The sequence below is a fragment of the Bufo gargarizans genome, chromosome 2 (assembly GCF_014858855.1).
Source record: "Bufo gargarizans isolate SCDJY-AF-19 chromosome 2, ASM1485885v1, whole genome shotgun sequence".
Taxonomy (NCBI): domain Eukaryota; kingdom Metazoa; phylum Chordata; class Amphibia; order Anura; family Bufonidae; genus Bufo; species Bufo gargarizans.
This window is the reverse complement of record NC_058081.1, coordinates 109,995,124-110,017,941: the sequence shown is the minus strand read 5'-3', so window position 1 is coordinate 110,017,941 and position 22,818 is coordinate 109,995,124. Positions and strand designations below refer to the sequence as shown.

Genomic DNA, 22,818 nt, shown 5'->3' with positions numbered 1-22,818 from the left:
CCCATTCAAGTGAATGGGTCCACGATTCCCATGCGGCTTCCCTACGGACGGTGCCCGTGCATTGCGGAGCACAATTTGTGGTCCACAGCACGGGCACGGGCTTCACACGTTCGTGTAACCGAGCCCTAATTAGTACCAGCAAAGTGAATGCGATTTCACAATTATCATGAACTCTCTGCTTTTTTCTGTGCTTTAATTGACCTTTGGTGTGGGTTTTAAAATCCACAGTATGTCAGTTGTTCGCACCTTCTGTAGAGTAGTTTTCCCCATAGACTTCAATGGGATTGCATTCATAAACAGAAAATCCAGACTATAACCACGATAAATAGCACAGATTTATTTGTGGGTTTTTTTATGCAGTTTTAGTGCAGAAAATCTGTAAGAAATCTGCACTAAAACTGCACAAAAAACGTAGATAAATACTCACCATTTATAGTATTTTTGGTGGGTTTTTTTGTGTGTTTTTATGCATTTTTTTTGTTGTGGATTTTCGTGCATTTGTTCTGTTTATATTAATAACTCCATTGAAGTCTATGGGGAAAACTAGGTGTGGAAATTGACCTGCATGTCAATTGCTCATACAATTCCACACCTTCTGTCGAGTGGTTTTCCCCTAAAAAAAAGTGAAGGGTAAAGGAGTTTTGTCAGATCTCATTCACTTTGCTTGTACTGTATTACATTGTGGTTTTTCTGCACAAAATCTGCGCAGAAAAAACTAGCGTAATCCACATTGTCTGCAGCCACCCTTAGACCCAGATGACATACTCCACAGTATTTAATGGGAATTGTGCAGAGTTACCTAATGGGATCACTTAATCACTTAAGGCCTTGTTCACATCTGCATTGAGCTTTTCTTTCTTCTGGTCTGTCAGAAGAATAAAAAAAAAAAGAGGGGGAAAAGGGACCTAACAATTGACAGATGCAAACGGAACATATTCTGTTTGTATGTGTCCTTCATTTATATAAAAAAGAAAGCTCCATTCTGTCATGCTTCCATTATTTTTGACGGAAAGAAAAGTCCTGCAGACAGGACTTTTTCTTCCGCCATAAATAGCATGTACATGATGATGGAGCATAATGGATGCACTAAAGCACACGTTCAAACAAAAGGTCATAAAACGGACACTTTTAAAAAAAATATTTGTCAGAAAAATCTGAAGAATGGAAAGTGCAACACAGATGTGAACATGGCCTTAGCTAGTATTCTTGTATCTGTCATTGCTGAATCCCACCAGCTAGGAAGGGGGCCGGGGGGCCTGGACGTGTGCTCACATGTTCTGCATGAGCAAGCAAGCGTAGTTTCAGCCTCCTCTGTCTCTGTGGCTGACTGGTTGTTATGCTGTCTTCCCGGCTGAGCACTGTGCGCCTTGCTGCTCTGGGAGTGACAGGCCTTGCACAGCAGAGCAGCAGGCAGGAAAGTTAGCCATGCTTTCATTGGATGGACTCCTCCTCACTGCCTGGTCTTGGCTTGGTCTGTGCGCACAACGCAGTGAGTTCTCTATCCCCTTTCTGATTGTTTGCAAGAACATGTGGGCACAATGGGCCCCAAAGAGACGTAGGACCCGAGGCTGTTGACCTCAACACCCCTATTGACTGTGTGGGGAGGGGGGTGGAGAGAGTCGACTTAGAGAATTGGGCCGTATGCATTTGAGCTTGGGCCCCGGATCTTTTGAGACCCTAACAACGCTAGTGTGTTCTAGATAGCGGCTCTGATATTTACTCTCCATGTTTGGAAGGCAGGAATAATTGATGAAGATCTTCCACTTTGATCTTGTGTCTCCATTATGAAGAGATAGATAATTCTGTATGGATGTTATTCTTCTTCACCATGAACTCTTATGTTCTCTTTTTACTTACACAAAGTAAGACCCGTGAAATACAGCCCTGAGCAGCACATGGCTCGTCAGTGGGAATAAAACCAGGCACACAACAAATATAGGGGGGAATAGAGAATTTTATTTCATTTATAATGTTATTAATGATGGGACAGATGATTTGGTGTAAACTCCAAATCAAAGTCAAGGATATGTTAGATCCATTGACTTTTATTGATTCAGGGGAAGGCGAAAAAACCCCCTGTAGGGGGAAAAATTCCTTCCCGACTCCGCTTAGGGCAGTCAGACTATTTCCCTGGATCAGATATTATTAATCCAGAGGAAGGCGAAAAAACCTCACTGAGCCTCAGCCATCAGCTTCACATGAGGAAAAATTCCTTCCCGACTCCACGCATGGCAGTCAGATTAGTCCCTGAATCAATTACTAAATAATCTGTCCACAAAAGGTTGTCCGAATTGTACTTTTGATTAGGGGAATGGCTGAATGGGGGAAGGGCAACTGTGTTGATCCACAGGAAGGTGAGAAAAAAACCCTTTATGACATTTGCCAATCTGTCCTGATCTAAGGGGAAAAACACTCCTTCCTGACTGCAAATATGGCAGTGGGAATATAGTCCCTGGATCAAATGCCCGTATTCATACCCACAGTCATCCAGCGTTGATCTGTGAGCTCCAGGACCAGTGTCCTCTCTCATCAAGTGTCTTCCAGATGTTATTTCTCTTCAGCCCAGTGCCAATCGCAGGTCCTGTTGTCATAGTTCTTCATGGTCTTCACACTGTAGGATATGACAGGATGAATCAATACAAATACCACAAGATGTGGTATAATATATAGAGACTGAGCGCTACATGTGAAGATGAGGGATTTTACACAATCATTTAAGGCATCATGCAAACAACCATATTTTTTGTCTACATTCGATCTGCATTATTTGCAGACTGCATGTCGACCCATTCATTTCTATGGGGCCTTAAATACAAGTCTGTCATCAGTCAGTCTCAATTTCACAAAAAATAAAATAATAATGTCCTATTCTTGTCCATTTTGCAATAATAGGCATTTTTAAAGTAGGGCGGGACGTGCAGAACAGAAAAATGCAGGACACATACATCCGATATCCATGTTTCGGGCATCCATGGTTTGTGGACCACAAAACACATACAGTTGTGTGCGTGAGGCCTAATAGTCATAAAATTGAAGCTTTATATTTGGAGCACCTTAAATCTTGACTCATACAACTACATAGGAACACCACTTATTTTCAGCTATATACCTGGGTCCGTTCTTCTGTCCCTCCATCGATCTTCTGCAGGAGCTCAGGAGGACATCTTGCTCTGATGACATTAGAGCTGGTGGAGGGTTTACCAGGTGACAAATGAAAACCCTCTGAAAATGGCCTGATGTTTAGATGGTAAAGGTCCCTTCTTGGCCGCTGCTGCCTCTATTGTGCCCGGGTTGAATTGCCTGGCACGGCGTTGAGGTGTAGATGGCTATAAGCAGAAAAATTGATGAAAGTAAGGATATCATCATCACAAGCTGTCACAGATGCATATTATGGCATATAATATGATCACCTTATAATAAGATATAGTGTTTCTAGAGGAGTATAAAGCATCTTAAATGCCATATTAGGGTAGTAGCCTACACTCCTTACAGAGGTCTGCCTCCGACCAGCTCCATTCAACAAGTATTTGTTATAATTACAATCATGTCTTCTTCAAAGGCATTGACTAGTGAAATCAGAATGAATAGAATAAGTACTTGGAGGTGTCAGATCTGCCTGAGCAACTTTCCCTTCTGGTCCCTCTCTAGGGCATATATAAACCCTACTATGAAATCTGCACAGAAGATATCACCTTGAGACTGAGAACCCCTTTAAAAGCTGCATAAAGAATATTTTAAAATCATGGAGGAACCCCTGACATTGAGAATCATATATAGTATATAAAGTGTATCTAGACCAGGGTAGAGCTTCTCTTCATTTACTTACTACAGGGATGTGTGGTGGAGTCATCCGAAGGGCTTCCACTGAGACCCAGTCAATATGCTGGAAGAAATGATGGCCTCGGATGTTCCCGTGGACTCCTAAGCGCTTGGCAGGATCTCTCTGGAGGAGCTGAAAATGAGGAATGTAATTATAACTTAGTGACTGTAAAGACATTTAAGCACAAGGACTAATCAGACTCCACATCTTACATTTTCAGAGGCTAGCTGGGAAACAATATCCACAATCAAAGGGGTGGACTAAGTGTGTAGACAAGTCCTCAGAACATTAACTACCAGATTATAACTTTAAAGGGAAACTCTTATTCCAATTATCCATTAGGCCCGATGTCACCACTGGAGAACGACTATAATGTTTGCCTCCATGCTGGTAAAAAGGTAGCTTATGCTGCTCCTATGTAACCTGGCTCCAGGGCAGTCCTTGGGACTTTTGGGAGACATTGTTCTATTGCTGAGACTGTGCTGGAGAAGTTGTGGCTCCAGCATCCTACTCAGCATCCTCTCTGGTGGAGACCAGTATTGTCACCTTGTATACTACAGAAGTGCTGGTTGTGTATTGCTATCCTGCTAGCAGCACCTCTGAGGGGCGACCCCTCCTGAACACTACAGTGGTGAGTATTAGTGAAGGAGATCATGGTGCACTATGGGGCATTGTAGGGGGAGATGTCTCCTATCACAGGTTGTCATGTAACATTGTATACAATACAGTAGTGTCATGTAGGAACATACTGACCTTTTTAATGATGTCTTTAGCGCCGGAGCGTGCAGGATGGTAAGTGCGCTGACTGGTGATCATTTCTTTTAAGATGACACCAAATGAATACCAGTCCACTCCGACGCCATACTCCTTCTTAGCCAGCATCTGCCAGAAAGGAGAGAAGAGTGACTACATGGCTTATACTATAAACCCGCACTGTAGGTGCTCAGGCTGTGGCCATTGCTGGCATAGCGTAGTATTGGGTCACACAAGGTGTTTAGCTGAATGAGGACAAGATGTTCTGCCTCCATCCAGCTGCAGATAAACTGTAACCACAAAGTCATCTGCTGCTGTAGGGACAGACGTTGCCTTGTAGCCCTTATGTTTCTGATAAATGGCTTTCATATGAAGGTGACAGAGGGAAACTCACTCCTACAGGCTCAGTGTGACCAAATGCTACATGGTGGTTCATTCATTGGAACAGGTGCATTCTACTGCCAAGTTACCTCAAGTATTACACTTTGTACACTCTGTAGAAGGATGGATGAAAAATAACTATTTGCAGTACAGACGTATTCCATTAATAGTACAATAGACTGCAGGAGTAACGCAGGGGATACTAAGACTGGTGCAAATAGCGCCAGTCTTGATATATCTTCCCCTGTGTTCGTAAAAAGGCAAGGAAGAGAAATACAGAAACCATCATTTCCAAAGTTGGTCTGGTCCAGAATGGGTTAAGAGGAGGCATTCATCAATACATAATTATGAGAAAATAAATGATCAATAAGAAGAAGAATTATCATCATTCAAGGGATTTCTAGGTTCAGAGTATTCATTATCTTTCTTCAGAATAGGCCATCAGTATCAGATCAGTTGGGGTCTGACTCTCAACATCCCCACCAATCAGCTGTATGAAGGGCCGGGCGCTACCTGCAGGTTATTGCAGCCTTGTCCCGTTCACGTCAATGAGAAGAAGCTGCAGTAGCCGACATCAGGTAGATGGTGTGCAGTAATCAATGAGGAGGCTGTAGAGCTCACGTCATCAATGTGGACCCTTCAAACAGGTAATAGGTGGGGGGTGCCAGGAGTCGAACGTCCACCAGTTTCAGGTTGATGGCCGATCCTGAGGATATGCGACCAATATTCCAAACCTGGAAAACCCCTTTAATACAAATGGAATGGTGGAAATGAGGAAACTCCCTTTTTTTCTCACCTCAGGAGCCACATAGCCCTTTGTCCCAGCATATTCGGTGGCTGTGCGGTCTCCAAGCATGTTGTCAAGTGCGAGACCGAAATCCGTGATCTTAATATGGCCCGTCTCAGCCACCAGGATGTTCTCGGGCTTGAGGTCTCTGTGGATGATTCCCTTCGAATGGAGAAATTGGATTCCACACACGAGCTCAGCGGCATAGAATCTGTCAGAAAAGTAAGTAAATGAATATAATGCGAGGATAGCACAGAAGACTGTTAGACATTCTTACCAGTCACTGGAATAAGAGTCAAAATATATATATCTTATCACTGTCATCTGAGTAGGCAATTTCTTATTGCCAGGGCTGCATGGTGGCTTAACATCCCTCACACCATTAGGCCTCTTGCACACAAACATTTCCTTTTTCTGTTTACGTTCCGTTTTTTTGCGTTCCGTATACGGACCGTATATGGAACCATTCATTTCATTGGATCCTCAAAAAAAACGGAAGGTACTCCGTATGCCTTCAGTTTCCATATTTCCATTTTTCCGTTTCGTTTAAAGATAGAACATGTCCTATTATTGTCCGCATAACAGACAAGGATAGTACTGTTCTATCAGGGGCCAGCTGTTCCATTCCGCAAAAAACGGAATTCATACGGACGGCATCCGTATTTTTTGCAGATCCATTTTTGTGGACCATAAAATACTGAAAAAGCCATACGGTCATGTGCAAGAGGCCTTAAGCAGCTCTGCTATTGGAGGAAACCAGTTCTAGTCACATTCTTGGACAGGTTGCTTGTGACCATTGACCATTCCCGGAGAACCCCTTTAATACCTGGGAATGTGACTAAGGCTTCTTCACATCACACAGGGGAGATCTGTTCTCCTGTATGTCTTTTAATATCAGATGGGGGATCACAGCCCAAGGAAGAGGGGAAACATTCCCTAACATTTCCTGAGGAACATTTCTTTAATCCTTCTTCGGTAGAGAAGAAACGGGGGAGCAGATCTCATCAGTGTGATTTACACGAGGCAGGACGCTGTATCTAATATTTCATGGCATCTTCTGAGGTTTTGTATTCAGACTTACCTTGCACTGGGGATGTCAAGCCGCCCCTTTATCCTCAGCAATTGATCAAAGTCCCCGCAGCTCATGTATTCCAGCCCAAGTAGAAAAAGCATCTGTGACATAGAAGACGCCATTACTGAACCATCAGATCACATTTACTGTACAGAATATTGTAGTGGCTTCTGTAATTTTTGAAGGGATATTCCAGTTTCATTAAAGGGGTTGTCTGGGTTCAGAGCTGAACCCGGACATATCCCCATTTTCACCCCGGCAGCCCCCCTAACAGGAGCATCGGAGAAGTTCATGCTAAATCGCGCAGGGCAAAGGCATTTTTTGGAGATCCGGTGACGTATCGGGGCTCTCCATGGGGCTGCCAGTAAGCCCGGTGATGTCATCAGCACTGATGGGAGGGATTTAGCGCTGCACTAGCCAGTAAAACAGCTAGGGCAGCTCTAAAGCCCGCCCATCAGAGCCGCTGATGTCACCGAACAAACTGACCGGCGGAAATTTCCGCCTGGCAGTGTGTTATTGTAAATAAAAGATCGCTTGCCCTGTGCAATTTAGCGCAGGGCAAGGGAGCGCATCGGAGCATGAGATGCTCCGATGCTAGCCTTAGGGGGGCTGCCGGGGTGAAAATAAGGGTATGTCCGGGTTTAGCTCTGAACCCGGACAACCCCTTTAAGTAACGGGTTTTTCTTTGTATATAGTGAAACATTATACAGTTTTACAATCTTTCTGTATCAGGTTGTCAGTTATTATGATCTCTGCTTGCAGTTATCAAAAGAAACCTTCATTGCTTTCCTGTAGCTGCTATAACTCTGTCCTGGTCCTGTGATGGAGACACGGTGCTCAGCACTTTACTAGACACAGATCTTTTCTAGATACAGAACTGTATGATCCGAGTGTCCATTTAATGATCCGAGTGTCCATTTAACCATGACATGGAGAGGAGAAACAATGAAGGATCTTATCAAATAACTGCAAGTAAAAGATCCTCACAAACTGTGAGGACTTGAAGAAAAAAGAAAAGTACTATATTTTTGGATTCCAATGGAACATTTTTTTCATTAGGCCCCATTCTCATGACCATTTTCTTTTTTCCAGATCCCAAACTGCGGATCTGCGAAACACGGACACGGGTCCTTCCACGTGCTTCTGAATCCATGCAGCCGTGCCCCAAAAGATAGGAAACGTCCCCTCTTTAGCCACATCTGGCAGATCGTGGACCCTTTGAAGTCAATGGGTACGCTCCATAAAGTAGGGAGCACACAGCCGTATAGGTTTTAATGGAGTTTTAAATAAGGAATTGGTCAAAAGTGAAGTTGTCAGTAGTGTACCTTGGTCTGAAATGCAAAGGCCGCGTGGACAAGGAAGGGGCTCCCAGATGCCAGCTGTAACACGCGGTGCTCCACCAACACATCCGCCTCATCACAGTCGGCAAGCATGTCTCTTTTGCTGATGATCTTAACAGCATACTTCTGATGGTTAGAAGTATCCTCAGCCAAGACGACCTTTCCATAACTTCCCTGCCCGAGCACACGATGGAATATTAGTGTCTCCCTGATGTTCTCGGAGATTGTGCTTCTAGAGCAGGTTGGCCGAACACCACTGTCCTCGACTGGGGGGGAAATAATAGAAAAACATGAGAAGACAATTAAAGGCATATTCTCATCTGAGGCATTAATACCACATTGATTGTCTTGGCCTTTTCTGTTACTCTCATAGACCATTGTTGACAACAGTAATGAATCTGCATTGGCAAACACAGAGCTGGGCTATCTCCAGCAGTCCCATAGACTTGGAATGGCGACAGGTGGGGGACTATATTATTATTTTTAATAGCATCCAGCACCCCTAGATAAATACAGACTCAGCAGACTCCAAAATAAATGCAGAGAACAGACCCCCTAAATGAATTTACATTTATCATGTAGAGAAAGTTAATACAGGGCACTTACTAATGTATTGTGATTGTCCATATTGCCTCCTTTGCTGGCTTGCTTCATTTTTCCATCACATTATACAATGCTCATATCCAGGGATTACGACCACCCTACAATCCAGCAGTGGTGGTTGTGCTTGCACACTAATGGAAAAAGTCCTGGCCTATGCACACTCCTACAGTCCTAGCCACCAGAAAGGCCGTCACCTTTTCCTATAGTGTACAAGCATGGCCACCTCTGAGGGATTGCAGGGTGGTCATAACCCCTGGATACAAGCAGTTTACATTACGGCTTTCATTATAAAAACAGAAACATTTCTTTGCATCAACATTTTCTGGCACCCACAACTTTATAATACTTCAAAGCTGCATGAGGGCTTGTTTTTTTGCTGATTTATTTGTAGCTTTTTGGTCACTCTTTATTCAATTGTGTAGGGGTGAACAAGAAGACCCAAAATGGCAAATTGGGTATTTTTATTTTTTCTTGTTACAACATTCACCTTGTTTGATATTTTAATACTTCAGACATTTTGTGAAGCAGCGATGCCTGTTATGTTTATTTCTTTATTTTTAAATATAAAATTGAGAATGGGGGGAATAACAATATGTACTATTAGTACATATTGTCATTACATTTTGGGAGTAATTGGTCAAGCTTGGTATAAAATTAAGGAGGGCTTTTATTTTTAAAATTTTTGTGTTTTTTTTAAATGTTTTTTACACTGTGGTTTTTATTTCCCCTAAGGGACTTTGATCCTTCGTCCCATAGACTGTAATAGAACACTATTGCAGTCTACAGGATTTTCAGAGTCTGACATTTAGGCCCTGTCTTGAGCATGTAGCGAGCCTCCTTGGCAGCCAATGTAGAGGATGGAAGTGGTAGTGGCCCTGATGAGGTGTTCTGTGTCACCAGTGCCGGACTGGAGTGCCTAGGGCCAACCAGTAAAATTTATTTTGGGGTCCCACAGTACGGATACATTCAAATATTACCTGCTCACACAGCAGCAAGATGGTACCAGATGATTGAATATGGAGGTCCCTGCAGCAGCTTTTAGAAGGTAGGTTCTGGGGAGAAGAGGACACTAGTAGCTTTCCCCTATACCTAGAAGTCTTCTCAACTCTGATCGTGTCTATAATAATAAACTTCGGGAGTTTCTTTAATAATCTATCAGGTTTTTTATATAAGCATAGGCTGGTTGAGGTGCCGTACATTGAATATATGTAAGTAGTGCAGTAAGTCTACTGTGTTTTGTGCCACTTGTGCAGGGGGTGGGAGACTAGGGGCCCGCCTTGCTCAGGGGCCCACTGGGGATTCACCTGTACCCCTGTGGGCCAGTCTGAGCCTGTGTGTCACAATGTCCTACCTCAGGTCGTCGCTTCTTGGGGTCCGTTGTAATTGTACTGAAGAATGAGGCCAGAGTTAAAAATGTAACAACGTTCTTTTTACTAAGTGCAACGTTGAACTTGAGATACATACAGCAGCAGCAGGCTTTAGTGCAATTCTTCTGTGGCACCGGCTGAGAAGGTACAATGGCAGGTTGGATGGCTGCAGTTCTGCACTTAGATGGTACTGGCATGGCCACCTGCACTGGATTGTAGGCAGCTAGCCATGACAGTCCTGGGAACCTTCACAAGGTCCTAGGCCGGTGATGGCTAACCTCCGGCTCTCCAGCTATGGTGAAACTACGACTTCCAGCATGCTTCATTCATTTCTATGAAGTTCTGAGAACAGCCAAGCAAGTTTATATCTTGGGAGTTGTAGTTTTACCACAGCTGGAGTGCTGGAGGTTAGCCATCACAGGCCTAGGCTGTCATGGCAACTGATCGGAGCCCCTACATCTGTCTATCCTCAAAGATGCCATGGTTGCAATTGACAGCAGTATTTGAGGGGTTAAATGACATGGATCGGCATCATCACTGATTCTGGTTACTGGCAGTGAGAGCCTGCTGTATCATACAGCCAGTACCTGCCATCTATGGAGCTCGCTTAATACATCTTCTTAACACAAATGACGTACATGCTGTTACCTTAATGGGTAAAAGGGTTGTCCCATAATTACATGTCATTATTTTATAGATGATAAAAAAGGAAGCCTAAGTGCCATTTAAATGCTGATTAATCCAGTTAATTGTACAGTACGGCCAGGGCCGGCGCCACCCATAAGCAAAGTAGGCCACCGTGTAGGGCGAGCTCTGATGCTCGGCGGCAGCTTAAATCTCACCAGGCCGCACACAAGCTCCATTCTTTTTTCTCCCCTCCTTCAGCTCCTTCTCCTACCTCATCCCCCTTTGCGGTTCCTGCAGGTGGTGCCTTCCTCCTCCCCTCGCCGTGCTGCCGACAAAACCACACCCCCTCCACACTCAGCAGACACCCCCCCCCGACATTCCCAACACTTACACTGGAAACACGCCTTCGTATGACACTGGAAACACTCCTACCTCAACGAGTGCGACCACGCCTCCTGGTGGCCACCCAACAGCTTAGGGAGGGTTGGCAGGGACTGGTGGCCCCCCCCCCCCTATTTTCTTATCCCCCTTAGTCTGGTTCTCCCACTGGCACCCGTTTTGTGTGGGCAGTTAGGGGTTAATCTGCTGATCCGGTTGGGAGAGGAGGCGGGCGTCTAGGAGGGCTTATATGCCGCTGTCCCGCCTCTCCTCTTCCTCTTGGTGCGGAAGCGATTTGCCCTCCCTCCCTCCCTTGTGAGTTGGTAGTGTGGGACCTCTTTCGAGTGGGGTTTTCTACGTGGTTAGGGGAAGTGTTTTTTATGGGCGTTGTGTCTCGTTGGAATTTTTTTAAGTCACAGCTGGCGGCAAGTTATTACAGCTTAAAGGTGTTGGAGAAAAATGGGCGAATCCGCCCGCTGGGAGACCAGCGGCTGGCGGAGAGCACGGTTCAAAGTTACGGTTTGCCGTTTGAATAAAGCTGTGGCCGATTACCACCCAACAAAATAAAGGGTTGAAAGTTGAACGGTGTCAGTGTCGTTATTAAAGGGGTTTAGATGGGGTTGGTATGCGGGGGCCAGAGGTAGGGTTGGAGTACCCCTTCCCCATTCCTGATGGTGCCAACAGTCTCAATTCCACACTAAAGGCTTTCGTGAGAAATCAGAGATGCCCACTGATGACAAACCACGCTCTTCCTGGTCTTCCTTTCTCTCTCACTAGAGGAACATTCCACTCCTAACTGCCTCCCCCCTCCTGCCCTGTGAAGAGTGGCACTGCCCCGCTCCTTACCCCTAGTCCCGCCTCCCTCCAGGGGGCGGTGACCCCGCCCACTTTCATTACTCCCCCCCCCTTCCTTACCCTCCTCCCACCCCCCTCGCCGGCCAGCTTCTGACAACTGCACTGATTGCTGCTGCCGTGCACAGTGTGGAGCCATTGTTGTGTTTCCTTTGCCTGCCAGACTGGCCGTCAACTCAGGATACCGCTGCGGCAGTGTCGGACTGGGGTGCCTACGGCCCACCAGTGGAATTGATTTTGGGGGCCCACCCTAGAGCTGGAGATATTGTTCATTTTTCAGTCTCGCACACATGAATGTATGCATTTTAGCACACACTACAGTAACAGTATGCTAAACAGAACAGTATTGTGCACTGCACTATATCACATTGTTTCTCTTTAAAGGGAGTCTGTCATCACAGTTTCACATTTTTAACCCTTCCCATAGCTTTCTAGCAGCATAACAGTTGCTAAAAATGTTACCTTTATAAGCAATCGTGGACTTATAAAACTGGCAAAAATCATCTTAGCAGGATATGCAAATGAGGGCTCGCAAGTGCCCAGGGGCGGCGTCAACCTCGTAGGTGCCCAGGCAGCTCTGCCTTATGTCGCTTCCCCCCGCCCAGTCTTTCCCTCTGCCCGCCCATCTTCTTACTTCTTCTTTCGCCAAGATCCCGTGCCTGCGCACTTAGTCCATTGGCCGGCGCATGCACACTGCGATGTCCATTCCTGGTACGGCATCACAGTAATTAATGCGCATGCCCCGTCCTCCTCACAGCTCGCCAAGCACAGCGCTGTACATTGTATAGCGGCTGTGCTTGGTATCATGCTCAACCCTTTTCACTTATATGGGGTGAGCTGCTCCTAGGCCACTTGATCAATGAACGTGCCCAGAAAAATCACAGAGAAGGGCACAGGGCTCACGGGAGCCCCGGTGCTTTCTCAAACAGCTGATCGGCAGTGGTCCCAGGTAGGGATCGACCGATTGTCGGATTTACCGATATTATTGGCCGATATTCAGGATTTTCAAAGTTATCGGTATCAGCAGCTAACCTTGCCGATATGCAGATAACTAATCGCTAACATGGATCGCGCTGCTATGAACGCGATCAATGTTCCCTCAGCAGCACAGGGGAGAAGGAAGCAGTCTCTCCCCCCTGTGCTGCCACCGGTGAGAGGCAAGAGGGGGAGAGGAGGGGAGAGGCTGTGGCCATTGCACCACCAATGGAAAGGATCTGTGGATAACACACTTATGGGGGATCTGTGGATGACGCACTGTTATGGGGTGATCTGTGATGGACACTGTTATGGGGGATCTGTGGCTGGCACTGTTATGGGGGATCTGTGGCTGGCACTGTTATGGGGGATCTGTGGATGGCACTGTTATATATGTGCCATCCACAGACCCCCCACCCCATAACAGTGCCATCCACAGACCTTCCACCCCTTAACAGTGCCATCCACAGATGCCCCCCACACTGCTCCAGTGCTGCAGTATACAAACATAAAATGTCTCATTCAATTAAAAGAGATTAAACATGCCCCCTCACTCCTAATATTACTGTACACCCTAACCAGTGTCGGACTGGGGTACCTAGGGCCCACCAGTAAAATTTATTTTGGGGGCCCACTGTACGGTTGAGGTGCTGTATATTGTACATTGAATATATGTATGTAGTGAAGTAAATCTAATGTGTTATGTGCCACTTGTGCAGGGGGTGGGAGACTAGGGGCCCACCTTGCTTAGGGGCCCACCGGGGGATTCCCCTGTACCCCTGTGGGCCAGTCCGAGCCTGACCCTAACAGCTTCTGTACAACGCAGGCAGGCCGGGGGCGGCCGGTGCGTCACTCACTGACGTCACGTGCCTGCGCCGCCTGCTTAATTCATAAAGTAGGCGGCGCAGGCACGTGACATCAGGGAGTTACGCTGCTGCCCGGCCTGCCTGCATTCTACAGAAGCTGTTAGGGTGTACGGTAATATTAAAAGTGGGGGAGCATGTTTAATCACTTTTAATTGAATGAGACACTTTATATTTGTATGGTGCAGCACTGGAGTGGCGGGGCCGGAGTACAGTGACTACAGCGGCCCTGCCGCAATTGCCCCCAGCTCCTCCTCCCAGTCCCTCCCCGCTCACTCATACATTGCAGCCTGCAATGTAAAAATGTCAGCATTGGGGGGAAAAAGTACGTCTTATGGGCCGAGAAATACGGTAACCTCCAGAGACATTGCATCATATGTGACTGATATCAGCCGCTCCTCTTATATCGCTCCAGCACTGATATAACCTCCAGAGACATTGCATCATATGTGACTGATATCAGCCGCTCCTCTTATATCGCTCCAGCACTGATATAACCTCCAGAGACATTTACATATGTGACTGATATCAGCCGCTCCTCTTATATCCACCCGCAATGATATAACCTCCAGAGACATTTACATATGTGACTGATATCAGCCGCTTCTCTTATATCGCTCCAGTACTGATATAACCTAAAGAGACATTTACATATGTGACTGATATCAGCCGCTCCTCTTATATCGCTCCAGCACTGATATAACCTCCAGAGACATTACATATGTGACTGATATCAGCCACTCCTCTTATATCGCTCCAGTACTGATATAACCTAAAGAGACATTTACATATGTGACTGATATCAGCCGCTCCTCTTATATCGCTCCAGCACTGATATAACCTCCAGAGACATTACATATGTGACTGATATCAGCTGCTCCTCTTATATCGCTCCAGCACTGATATAACCTCCAGAGACATTACATATGTGACTGATATCAGCCGCTCCTCTTATATCGCTCCAGCACTGATATAACCTCCAGAGACATTACATATGTGACTGATATCAGCCGCTCCTCTTATATCGCTCCAGCACTGATATAACCTCCAGAGACATTACATATGTGACTGATATCAGCCGCTCCTCTTATATCGCTCCATTACTGATATAACCTCCAGAGACATTACATATGTGACTGATATCAGCCACTCCTCTTATATCGCTCCAGCACTGATATAACCTCCAGAGACATTTACATATGTAACTGATATCAGCCGCTTCTCTTATATCGCTCCAGTACTGATATAACCTCCAGAGACATTTACATATGTGACTGACATCAGCCGCTCCTCTTATATGGCTCCAGTACTGATATAAACTCCAGAGACATTACATAAGTGACTGATATCAGCCGCTCCTCTTATATCGCTCCAGTACTGATATAACCTCCAGAGACATTACATATGTGACTGATATCAGCCGCTCCTCTTATATCGCTCCAGTACTGATATAACCTCCAGAGACATTACATAAGTGACTGATATCAGCCGCTCCTCTTATATCGCTCCAGTACTGATATAACCTCCAGAGACATTTACATATGTGACTGATATCAGCCGCTCCTCTTATATCGCTCCAGTACTGATATAACCTCCAGAGACATTTACATATGTGACTGATATCAGCCGCTTCTCTTATATCGCTCCAGTACTGATATAACCTAAAGAGACATTTACATATGTGACTGATATCAGCCGCTCCTCTTATATCGCTCCAGTACTGATATAACCTCCAGAGACATTACATAAGTGACTGATATCAGCCGCTCCTCTTATATCGCTCCAGTACTGATATAACCTCCAGAGACATTTACATATGTGACTGATATCAGCCGCTCCTCTTATATCGCTCCAGTACTGATATAACCTCCAGAGACATTACATATGTGACTGATATCAGCCGCTCCTCTTATATCGCTCCAGCACTGATATAACCTCCAGAGACATTTACATATGTGACTGATATCAGCCGCTCCTCTTATATCGCTCCAGCACTGATATAACCTCCAGAGACATTACATATGTGACTGATATCAGCCACTCCTCTTATTTCGCTCCAGCACTGATATAACCTCCAGAGACATTTACATATGTGACTGATATCAGCCACTCCTCTTATATCGCTCCAGCACTGATATAACCTCCAGAGACATTTACATATGTGACTGATATCAGCCGCTTCTCTTATATCGCTCCAGCACTGATATAACCTCCAGAGACATTACATATGTGACTGATATCAGCCGCTCCTCTTATATCGCTCCAGCACTGATATAACCTCCAGAGACATTACATATGTGACTGATATCAGCCGCTCCTCTTATATCGCTCCAGCACTGATATAACCTCCAGAGACATTTACATATGCGACTGATATCAGCTGCTCCTTTTATATCGCTCCAGCACTGATATAACCTCCAGAGACATTTACATATGTGACTGATATCAGCCGCTTCTCTTATATCGCTCCAGTACTGATATAACCTCCAGAGACATTACATATGTGACTGATATCAGCCGCTCCTCTTATATCGCTCCAGCACTGATATAACCTCCAGAGACATTACATACAGACGTGGACAAAATTGTTGGTACCCTTTGGTCAATGAAAGAAAAAGTCACAATGGTCACAGAAATAACTTTAATCTGACAAAAGTAATAATAAATTAAAATTCTATAAATGTTAACCAATGAAAGTCAGACATTGTTTTTCAACCATGCTTCAACAGAATTATGTAAAAAAATAAACTCATGAAACAGGCATGGACAAAAATGATGGTACCCCTAACTTAATATTTTGTTGCGCAACCTTTTGAGGCAATCACTGCAATCAAACGCTTCCTGTAACTGTCAATGAGACATCTGCACCTCTCAGCAGGTATTTTGGCCCACTCCTCATGAGCAAACTGCTCCAGTTGTGTCCGGTTTGAAGGGTGCCTTTTCCAGACCGCATGTTTCAGCTCCTTCCAAAGATGCTCAATAGGATTGAGGTCAGGGCTCATAGAAGGCCACTTTAGAATAGTCCAATTTTTTCCTCTTAGCCATTCTTGGGTGTTTTTAGCAGTGTGTTTTGGGTCATTGTCCTGTTGCAAGACCCATGACCTGCGACTGAGACCAAGCTTTCTGACACTGGCTAGTACATTTCTCTCTAGAATTCCTTGATAGTCTTGAGATTTCATTGTACCCTGCACAGATTCAAGACACCCTGTGCCAGACGCAGCAAAGCAGCCCCAGAACATAACAGAGCCTCCTCCATGTTTCACAGTAGGGACAGTGTTCTTTTCTTGATATGCTTCATTTTTTCGTCTGTGAACATACAGCTGATGTGCCTTGGCAAAAACTTCGATTTTTGTCTCATCTGTCCACAGGACATTCTCCCAGAAGCTTTGTGGCTTGTCAACATGTAGTTTGGCATATTCCAGTCTTGCTTTTTTATGATTCGTTTTCAACAATGGTGTCCTCCTTGGTCGTCTCCCATGTAGTCCACTTTGGCTCAAACAACGACGGATGGTGCGATCTGACACTGATGTTCCTTGAGCATGAAGTTCACCTTGAATCTCTTTAGAAGTCTTTCTAGGCTCTTTTGTTACCATTCGGATTATCCGTCTCTTAGATTTGTCATCAATTTTCCTCCTGCGGCCACGTCCAGGGAGGTTGGCTACAGTCCCATGGATCTTAAACTTATGAATAATATGTGCAACTGTACTCACAGGAACATCTAGTTGCTTGGAGATGGTCTTATAGCCTTTACCTTTAACATGCTTGTCTATAATTTTCTTTCTGATCTCTTGAGACAGCTCTTTCCTTTGCTTCCTCTGGTCCATGTCGAGTGTGGTACACACCATATCACCAAACAACACAGTGATTACCTGGAGCCATATATATAGGCCCAATGGCTGATTACAAGGTTGTAGACACCTGTGATGCTAATTAGTGGACACACCTTGAATTAACATGTCCCTTTGGTCACATTATGTTCTGTGTTTTCTAGGGGTACCATCATTTTTGTCCATGCCTGTTTCATGAGTTTATTTTTTTACATAATTCTGTTGAAGCATGGTTGAAAAACAATGTCTGACTTTCATTGGTTAACATTTATAGAATTTTAATTTATTATTACTTTTGTCAGATTAAAGTTATTTCTGTGACCATTGTGACTTTTTCTTTCATTGACCAAAGGGTACCAACAATTTTGTCCACGTCTGTATGTGACTGATATCAGCCGCTCCTCTTATATCGCTCCAGTACTGATATAACCTCCAGAGACATTGCATATGTGACTGATATCAGCCGCTTCTCTTATATCGCTCCAGTACTGATATAACCTCCAGAGACATTTACATATGTGACTGATATCAGCCGCTCCTCTTATATCGCTCCAGCACTGATATAACCTCCAGAGACATTACATATGTGACTGATATCAGCCGCTCCTCTTATATCGCTCCAGCACTGATATAACCTCCAGAGACATTACATATGTGACTGATATCAGCCGCTCCTCTTATATCGCTCCAGTACTGATATAACCTCCAGAGACATTTACATATGTGACTGATATCAGCTGCTCCTCTTATATCGCTCCAGCACTGATATAACCTCCAGAGACATTACATATGTGACTGATATCAGCCGCTCCTCTTATATCGCTCCAGCACTGATATAACCTCCAGAGACATTACATATGTGACTGATATCAGCCACTCCTCTTATATCGCTCCAGCACTGATATAACCTCCAGAGACATTACATATGTGACTGATATCAGCCACTCCTCTTATATCGCTCCAGCACTGATATAACCTCCAGAGACATTACATATGTGACTGATATCAGCTGCCGCAGAACCTCTTATGGAAGGCGAATTGTGAGCTAAATATCCATCACTCATGAACAGACGTCGAGCTCAAAGGGGTTCTGCAGCAGCTAAGGCATGTATTATAAATTATATTCCCAGCACAGCTCTGAAACCTCCTAATGCATGGCTCAGCTGCTGCAGAACCTCTTTTTGAAGAGAGCCTTGGAGCTAAATGTCCATCATTGATGAGCAGGTGTGTATTATAAGTCATGTTGCCTCTACATCTCATAATGCATGGCTCAGCTGCTGCAGAACCTCTTTTAGCTTTATGTCTGTTCATAAGTGATGGACATTTATCTCACAATTCGTCTTCCAAAAGAGTTTCTGCAGCAGCTGAGGCGTGTAATATCATTGATATATAAAGGGGCGGGTCAATGGGCGGAGTCAAGGGGGCAAATTAGCTTTTGCCTAGGGTGGCAAAAATCCTTGCACCGGTCCTGAGTACGGCGCCACCTGGTGTTTAATGTGCACCTACTGAGCTGGGTGCTGCTGGTCACAGGTCAGTCACTCCCCTCATAGCCGGGTCTCTTCACAGGGCTCCTCTCTGCTCACTGCAGAGCAGCTGACAGACATGGCTTTCCTCCCTGTGGTCACTGCAGAGGAGCTAATAAAAAGGCTTCTTCCATGCAGAAAGCTATTTCTACCGGCTGTTCTGCCATGAACACAGGATCACTATGAAGAGACCTGGCTCTGGGCAGAGTGAGCATGTGTGACCAGCAGCCATCAGCTCAGTAGATGGACGCGCACGTTGCTATACACTGTGAACACCAGTTGGTGCTATACTATGTAAGTAAGGCATCATGCACATGGCCGTTGGACGGCCTTGGCCGTATTGCAGCCTGCAAACGGCGGATCGGCAATCCAGAGCGGCTGGTCATGTGCACCACGCATCACAGATGCGGACCCATTCACTTGAATGGGTCCGCAATTCCGGAGATGCGGAACGGAGTCACGGAATGGAACACCAGAAGCACTACGGAATCCTTCCGTGGTGTTTCTTTACGTTGTTCCGCACCGCAAATAAATATGACATGTCATTTTTTTGGCCGGTCCGGACCCATTCAAGTTGAATGGGTCCGTCCTGCTGCACGGATGTTTCCCGTGCATTGGGGACCGCAATTGTGGTCCTCAATGCATGGAACGGCCGCACAACGGCCGTGTGCATGAGGCCTAAGGCTACTTTCACATTAGCGTTTTTTGCTGATCCATCATGAATCTGCAAAAATGCTTCCGCTACCATAATACAACCGCATGCATCCGTCATGAACGGATCTGGTTGTATTATGTCTTCAATAGCCATGACCGATCCGTCACGAACACAATTGAAAGTCAATGGGGAACGGATCCGTTTTCTATTGTGTCAGAGAAAACGGATCCGTCCCCATTGACTTACATTGTGTGTCAGGACGGATCCGTCTTGCTCCGCACCACATGGCGGACAGAAAAACGCTGCAGGCAGCGTTTTGGTGTCCGCCTCCAGAGCGGAATTGTGACTGATCGGAGGCAAACTGATGCATTCTGAGCGGATCCTTTTCCATTCAGAATGCATTAGGGCAAAACTGATCTGTTCTGGACCGCTTCTGAAAGCCCTGAACGGATCTCAGAAACGGAAAGCCAAAACGCTAGTGTGAAAGTAGCCTAATCATCATAAATCTTCACTGGATTATTTTCTAATGGCATGTAAGAGCCAAATGTGCTTAATTATTTATGATCTATAAATGAATATGACAAGTAATGGTGGACCAACCCCTTTAACCCTTCCTGACATGTGACATACATATACCATATGACACATTTCACAAGGCAGTGTATAGGGCAGAAGCCATACATAGTGGGTGTCAAATGTTTAATAAAAAGTTTCATAATATTAAAAAAATATATATAAAAAAAAATAACTGCTTTCACATTTATCATATGAAAATGCAAACAATAACCATATATCCATAACTGGTATCACCATGCCTGTAATCTTCCAACCTATTAAAATATCCCATACAGTGAAAAAATTTAAAAAAAATACACAATGCGAGATTTTCTGCTTTTTAGTCACTTTACCTCCCAAACAATGGAATAAAAAGTGGTCAAAAAGTTGTATGTTTGGTGCCAATAAAAATTAACGGTCTGTCGAATAAATACAAAAGTTCTGGGTTTTAGAATATTTTATTTTGTACATGTAGTAAACACATTGATGAAACCAATGAGACAAAAGCAGCTCTCACCTGCAGCTTGAGAAGCGCGGACACAGCCTGGACCCGGCTGTAAGAACTTGAGCTTTATTTTGTGCGGTAAAACCAAGACAGGGTACATGGTCTACGCATTTCGGACCACACAATCCAGGTCCTTATTCATAACCTGGGTCATGAGTAAGGACCTAGATTGTGTGGTCCGAAATGCGTAGACCATGTACCCTGTCTTGTTTTGGAAAGTTTAACCGCGTAAAATAAAGCTCATCATCTTAAGAAGCTGGACTCCCATTTTTTTTCTCTCATGTAGGAAACACATATATTTAGTATCACCATGACTGTATTGACCGGCCGGATACAGATAACATCATTTTACAGTGAACACCATAAAAACAAAAACTTGCAGACCTGACCCCAGAATTCAAACCCCAGAATAAATACTCGCCCCATAATATATATAGACCCCAAACCACCTAAATAAATACAGTTTTTAAAGCTGCTGCAGAACAGCATTACACGGCTCAGATGCTGCAGACCTTCTCCCAGTCCATTACTGGGGGCTCTTTCCCACTTACATATTAAGGTCAATATTGGGGTCAGTATTTGTGATTCTAAACCCAGAGAGGAACCTACACAGAGAGGAAGGATCATGGAAACCTCTGCATTTCTTATGTACTTTTTGTTCCTGGGTTTGACATGTGAAAGTGGCCTAAAGAAAGAAGTTCTGCAGCAGCTACAGGGTGTATCACAAGGAGTAATGCACTTCCTAGAATACATTATTAGGAATATTAGAAGTCACCTTGGAGGTCAGTGAGAGGTAGACATGGGCTCGGCATGTGGCCTTGTACATTTCTATGGACTTGGAGCTCCTGACCACTACTAATCATTTCCATTAGGGGCACATTGCTCTATCAGGATCACTCCTGTGCATGCAGGGTTGTTACAGTGTGTACTGTACACACTATAGGCTGCTGTTTATGACAGCCTGTATTCTGTCTATGCACAGGCTCTGCTGACAACTCATACAGGACACTATTGGGGGGATTAGAAATAATTGCTGTAATAACATGAAATACTTAAGATTGGACTGTGTATGGCCTAATTCACACGTCACTGCCTCAGCCCTGTATCTAAACACCCTGACCAAGACAGAATGGCTTGCTGTCGCCCCCAAGAAACTGAGCACCCAGGATACATGGCGGCTAGCACCCCTCCCCCACCCCTAATAACCCCCCAGGTGTAAATGTGGAATCCCCTTCCTTCTGCTTGTCTCAGGTCTCAGCGCTACAGATCAGATTAATGTAAAGTTATAACAAAGTGTCCAGGATGTATAACTTGTGTATTCCTGTATGTGTGCATCTACCTGAGACTCTCTGGTCCTCCTGCCGGTCTTCTGTCTTCACGGTGTCGTCCTTCTTCTTGATCAGGGACTTCTTTGCTCCTTTTGAAGAGATGAGGATGAGTTTTCTCTTCTTGGCACATTTGGGCTCTTTAGTCACATCTTCTTTCACTTGAATGAGCTGGTCCTTAGGAGACGTCTTCTTGGAGGAGCCGGATGTTCTTCTGTTCTTCCTCTTCTTGCTCCTCTTGGGTGTCTCCTTCTCTTCATCTGCTGAGGTCAGGATGGTCCGTCTCTTCTTCCCTCCTTTCCTCCTGATGAGAGTCTCGTCTTCTTTCTCCATCACCTTCTGCTCATCAGCCGATGAGTCAGGAATTCCTCTTCTTTTCTTCGCTCCTCTCTTCCTCACAATCTCCTCTTCCTTCGAATCCATTGTATCGCTTTCCGTCCGGTCAGCAGATACAGGTATGTCCTCCGTCGCCAGTCAACTCTAACTGCCACTTCCAACTGCCACCTACCATTCAGACGCGGGCACCACAGTTGCCCTGGTTACACGGTTGTGATGTGAGCAGGAACTGACCAATAGCGTTCAGCCATTTCTGCCATCCTTATTTTGAACA

General features: G+C 45.0%; 1 protein-coding gene across 1 annotated transcript; it reads right to left on the bottom strand.

Annotated features, from left to right (window-relative positions):
• Window positions 1–812: 812 nt before the first annotated feature.
• LOC122925678 (protein kinase C delta type-like) lies at window positions 813–22,631 on the bottom strand. Its single transcript, XM_044277025.1, has 7 exons — window positions 22,223–22,631; window positions 8,139–8,419; window positions 6,823–6,914; window positions 5,751–5,952; window positions 4,574–4,702; window positions 3,823–3,952; window positions 813–865 (listed from the first exon to the last, which is right to left on the bottom strand). Exons 1-7 carry the CDS (start codon window positions 22,629–22,631, stop codon window positions 813–815), a joined length of 1,296 nt encoding a protein of 431 aa, XP_044132960.1.
• Window positions 22,632–22,818: the final 187 nt, after the last annotated feature.